The 6013-nt window shown below is 45.7% G+C and overlaps 1 protein-coding gene across 1 annotated transcript; it reads left to right on the top strand.

The window, feature by feature from the left end:
• Nucleotides 1–4: 4 nt before the first annotated feature.
• On the top strand, nucleotides 5–645 carry DACRYDRAFT_21652 (uncharacterized protein). The gene has a single exon (XM_040772486.1). The coding sequence runs from the start codon at nucleotides 11–13 to the stop codon at nucleotides 344–346; it is 336 nt and encodes a 111-aa protein (XP_040629484.1). The 5' UTR covers nucleotides 5–10; the 3' UTR covers nucleotides 347–645.
• The last annotated feature ends 5368 nt before the right edge of the window (nucleotides 646–6013 follow it).

A 6013-nucleotide genomic window follows, 5' to 3' on the forward strand; every position in this document is an offset into this window, starting at 1 on the left:
AAATGTCAGCATGGTAGAAGAAGATTACACCCCATTGCCTCCTCGTCCAAGAAGCATAGCACCGGAAGACGAGCTGTTCTCATTCTCTGGCTCCAACTTGCCACCACCGCCGCCCGCGTTCCAACACGCGGTAGAGCTGGATCCAGCGGTACCTTTCGACCCTGGACTGGGTTATACAACGCAGCCTATCTCTGAGGTGGCAAGTGCACCATTTGCGGACTGGGACGAGTATGGTGAGGCCAGTGCGCCGCCGCTGGAGGAGAGCGACGACGAACTGGATGCATCCGAGTCATCCGCATCTGTTCCACCACCACCACCAGAGGAAACCGAACGACGGCAGCAGTAGATGGTGAAGCAGTGGATCACCCGTTCAGTGTACGATTTATTTTGCGCCGCCCGGACGGCACGACCTCTGGTCTCGTTGGGGTTATCACCATCCCCCTCCTTTGTGCTTGTATGGTTCTTTGCAATTTGCTACCTCTCTGTGCCTCTGATTTATAGTCTCTTACTGCTCCTTTCCCTTATTTTGGGGGGATGTGGGTCTACGTGATGTACAGGAGAGTTTCCTTCTGGGATTCATGGGGTATTTTGAAGCAGAGAATGAAACTGTACTGAATAAAGTATTGTTTGCGATGTGAGATCCACTAGAACCTGTGTTGCAGCGAATTGACGGCGTCCAGTAACAATTAATGACGATGTGTGCTTGGCGGGAGGCGTCACGCACGGATTGAACAGGGCGAGGGCCCTTGTAAGGGATACGTATAAGATATCCCCATACTTACCATATACGGTAACACTGCCTCTAGGGTGATCAGATCATCCGATGGACTTACACATAGCAGGTGGCTGTAGGCCACCCTTTTCTCTCATCTCTCTTAGTACACTCACATTGTATTACTACTAGCTAGTAATACATTGATCTAGTGTATCTATTGGGAGCAAAAGGGCATCATAAGCCCTTTCACTTTTTTACACTACTCCTACAATCAGAGTATATTAGAGACTAGAGCAAAAAACTGCTCCATGTTAGATTTTGGTCTCCATATAACAGAGACCAATGAAAAAATGGCAGAACAGGAACATCCCCAGAAGACTGAGGTTGGTCCTAAAGCCTCAGGACCTGGGATTGTAGATACACCCACAACTGTGCAAGGCTCTTTGAGCTTTTCTGAGCCTGGGCAAAACTCAGATTGGAGTCCCCTTCAACCAGACCCAGCATACAGAGATCAGGCTGCTGGTCCCAGCACTCCTAGGGAGTGAATGGAAACAGAGGATTCCAATATGCAATTGGACAAGGATAACTCAACCAACAACACTTCCAATAGAAGTGTAGGAAAGTTTGTGGGACAGCCGATCCCAAGTAGACCAAGTGGGTCTAATGTAGATCCCCATGATGCAGGAATGGATTTGTCTGGTAACAGATGAAATGATCTTAATAACCATTTGTTAGAATCCAGAGAAGAGGCAGATCCCTTCTCCAAGTTGAGCCAAATGCTCGAAATCACTGACATTTCTCAGCACTTGATTATGCAATATCATCTGCTTGCAAACCACAATCCGGTTAATGCTCATATGTACAATGAGATGGGCAACCAATTGCTTTCTGTCCAATTGAACAGAATGGCTCCTATAATCGAGCCAAGAGAAAGTTTGCCCACTGGATTGGGAATACAAACATGGCCCAGCTTGCCATGTTCATGACTCCCATCAAGGGAAGAGGGCAATTTGTTGCATTTGCAACTCCCATCAAGGGAAGAGGGCAATTTGTTGCATTTGCAACTCCCATCAAGGGAAGAGGGCAATTTGCCATGTTTGCAACTCCTGTTGAGGGAAGATGAACCTAGAGTGGGTTCAGAAAGAGCATCTGTAAGGGATGATGCAGTTACTGAGGAGGTTCATTTGAGAAGTCCTCCATGTATGGAAATGAGGAAAGAGTCCTTGTCATAGATGGACCAAACTGGTCCATTCATACCAAAATTTCCATTTGGAAATTCCACTAGTGGTTCTTATCAACAGAACCAAAAGTCTGCATTGCCCAAATCTGTGCCATCCTCTACATTGAGGAGTAAGACCAATCTTCTCACAGGATCAATCATCCCAAAGACTCCTATGTGGAGGATAGAGAAGTGGTTACATGCAGTAACTGTGCCAGTAACTAATCATCCTTCCCCATTGAAGACTGGGTTCAAGCCTAAGGCTTTGGACACCTCTTATAGAGGTGAATCTGATATAGAGAAATTCATAGAATTTCTCACAACATTAGTTCATGCGTTTCATGCAGCTGGGGCAACTGGCCCAACTTGCAGTGATTGGCAAATCACTTATACCAGTCAATATGTGACTGGTGAAGCTCACCGTTGGGTCAAGCAAAATATAGATTTAGGCCACCAGCCTAGAGAAGAATGGACATTCTCCCAAATGATGTGGGGAATGTATGGAAGATTCTTCTCTTTGAAAGAGCATACTCTGCTTTCGATTCCTTGGTACAAGGAAAAGACACTGTAGAAGTGTACAAAGGAAAGTTATTTTCCACTATGGGTAGGATGCACAAGCATCCTAATGACTTCCAAGTAAAGAGGAGGTTCCTCTTTGGTTTGGCCAAGGATATTAGCATGAAAGTGCTAGAGTCAGGATATGACATTGATACAAGCACTTTTGATGCTTTATGCTCACAAGCAATAGAGTTGGACAGAGGACTCGATCTGTCACAGGGACTACAGGCTTATAAGAATATGTGCTGGAGTACATTCCCCAATCTGGGATTGTATGGCAATTCTTTGCCTATGAGGAGAGCAACTCCTCAGACCAAGTAATACTTGGTATGCCCTTTGGTAAGAAGTTTGAGATCATGCTAGATCTCAGAGGTAAAGGTCTCCAAATTGGGGGACCTCAAGGTAGATGGGTTGCCTCAGGAGAGGCATTGTCCCATGGGATACAGAATAGTATCCCTAACAAGGACTCATCCCCTCTTTAAGAGGCAAAATGTTCCAGCAATGCTGGTGTGAAACAAGTGCTTGCAGTGTGAACACCTGGGACAAAAAACCCAGCAGTTGCTGGGGAAAGTCTGCATTCTTATTCTGAGGAAATGCTTGCCAGCATAAGGGAAGGCCTTATGTCTGAAATAGAGGATCTCACAGGTGAGATCCCACAAAAGCTCCCCCCTCTACAGAGGGTAAATCATCATATCAACTTGATTCATGATAAGGCTGTTTATAGGACTAGATGTCCTGCTTGCCCTGAAGTGCACAGGGATGAGCTTCACGAGAAGACTCAGTGGTACAACACAGCTCAGTGGTGGGTACCAGCACAGATGCAACAGGCATTGCCCATGTTGTGCCTGTCAAAGCATAACAGTCGCTTGTGAATGACTGTGGACTGTCAAGAGAGAAACTCAAATATGGTGAAGGATATTACACTGATGCCAGATCAGGACAAGATCTGTAGATGGGTTGCAAAACACCCATTTCAATCCAAGTTGGATCTTCAAAACACATTCAAAAATGCTTGGAGTGCATCCAGATGACATCTGGAAGACTGCATTCCAGAACCTGTTTGGAACATTCCTGAGCCAAGTGGGCCAACAGGGAGATTGTAATCTCCCAGCATCATTCCAACAAATGATGATGGACATCCTACAGGAACATTGGATGTGTAAGGTAGTATGCTACCTTGACAACATTTCTGTTGTGGGCTCTACACTGTATGAGGCCCTTGCCAATTTAAGGATTGTGTTCGCAATCCTTAGAGAGCAGAAGCTCTACTTATCTCCAGATAAGGTTAATTTGCTGTCAATCAGCATAGAGTGTCTAGGACACAAGATCACCAATGACAGTGTGTATGCAGATGATGATAAGATGTCCATGATTAGGAATGCTAAGTTTCCTATGGATGTCAAAGGAATGCAATGCTTCCTTGGCATAATAACATATCTGGCACCTTACTTGCCAGATGTAGCCAGATACACTGGCCCATTGTCAGCATTGACACACTCTAATAGGAGCTACAATGTAATTCCTATGCACAAGAAGTGCTTCAAGAGCATAAATTGCTCTGGCAATGGACTCCCCAGTCCTGAAGCCCATTGTTCCCAAGAATGGGATTCCAGTCTTCATCATATGTGACACATCTACCAGTGGGGTAGGTTGTTACTATGGCCAAGGGCCATTGTGGGACAAGGTCCACCCAGCTGGATTTCATTCCAGGCAATTTACGGATGCCCAGATGTTGTACTTGACATATGAGCATGAGCTTCTGGCTGTGGTGGAGGCTCTCACCAAGTGGGAGAGCCAATTGATAGGTATCCCTATCACAATATGCATGGATCATGCACCATTGCAATACCTTCAGTCAAAGGCAACTCTGGCTGGGGACAGAGTAATTTGCCAGCAGGAATACTTGCAGTGATTCAATATCATAAAGATATTGTATGTTCCTGGAGAGAGGAACAAGATAGTGAACTGGATGTCATGCTCAGTGACCTTGTCTGAGCCGGTACTAGCTGATGTGCTAGTGGACAAAGAGTACAATACTCTTTCCAATGCTCAAGTCACCAAGTTGCAACCAGAAGTTGCTGTTTGTCAGATGACAACTTGGTTCAAAGGCACAAAAGTGCCCCCATGAGAACGGGTAGTACCCAATACTCCTTTGCCTGCTCACAAGGCAAAAGTTCCTCATCACTCTCATGGATGAGTCAAACAGCAAGTTGAGCAGAGTGCTGAACTCAACAGTGGTTATGCCAAACACACTGACATGGTAGTATCTGCTACTACTGCTATGGGAGCTGGCACAGAAATTACTCAGGTGGAGCCTGATTCTCTAGTGCTTGCCCCTACAGGGGAAGTAACAACACTACCCAGCATTGGGTCTTCCAAATGCAGTGATGAACCATTACAGTTCCAGCCATGTGGACACCTTGCTCTGTTACAAGCAATCAAACATGCTTATCAAGCAGATGCCTTCTACCAGAAGACATTGGCAACTTTGCCAGGTTCGAAAATGTGGTTCATTGAAAACAAACTTCTGTTCATTCGACACCCTCAGGGTGGTGTCGCTTTGTATGTGCCTACTGGGCAATACAAAGGGCAAGTGATACAGTTGCTCAATTTGGCTAACGCTCATGTTAGCATTGGCCATTATTGCAATAGGAAGACAGCTGCCTTCCTAAAACACCAATTCTGGTGGTATAGCATGGGTAAAGATGCAAAGCATCTTTGCAAATCATGTCTGCATTGCCAGATGGCAAAAGACAGCATGGAGAAGCCTAATGGACTTCTCCATTTGCTTGAAATCCCTGGAGCTCCTTGGAGTTCCATTGCCATGGACTTTATTGGTCCTCTCCCTCTGTCCAAGGGATATGATTACCTCTTGGTAATCATTTGTTGCCTTACGGCTATGGTACACTTAGTACCACTGCTTATGATGTCATCCTCTGCAGATGTTGCCCAGATATTTGTATGAGAGGTCATACATTTGCACAGCCTCCTGGCTAGCATAGTCTCAGACAGAGACTCGAAGTTTACTGCCACATTTTGGCAGGCACTGCATAAGCAGATGGGCATGACATTACTGATGTTGACTGCATTCCACCCACAAACGGATGGAATGACTGAGCATATGATATGCTCAGTGAGTCAAATGCCATGTATAACAGTAGCAGATGACCAGTCTGACTGGTTGTCAGGGCACCAGCTCATTGCTTGGTCAAGAGACATGACTAAGCCTTTATGACATGAAAATAGTGGGCATACCTTGGCATGTGCTGGAACCTGCTGGAAGGATTGGATGGTCAGGTGACCTGCTGTGCATGGCTGTGCATGACCTCATATGACCTCATCCTTGGTCATATGACCTGATCACCTGACTAGGCTGAGTAAGCAAGATGTTCTAGCAGGTTCCACCACAGAGGTATAAATATAAGGCCTACTCTGCCTGGGACTGTCTCTTCAGACTTGGTCTCTTAGGATCATCCACAGGTACCTATACTGTAGATAGGTCTTAGTCATCAGGTCTACTC

Source organism: Dacryopinax primogenitus (assembly GCF_000292625.1).
Source record: "Dacryopinax primogenitus strain DJM-731 SS1 chromosome Unknown DACRYscaffold_7, whole genome shotgun sequence".
Taxonomy (NCBI): domain Eukaryota; kingdom Fungi; phylum Basidiomycota; class Dacrymycetes; order Dacrymycetales; family Dacrymycetaceae; genus Dacryopinax; species Dacryopinax primogenitus.

What these genes read in the sequence shown, in the direction of transcription:
- DACRYDRAFT_21652 (XM_040772486.1), top strand. Translation starts at nt 11, where the DNA reads ATGGTAGAAGAAGATTACACCCCATTGCCTCCTCGTCCAAGAAGCATA.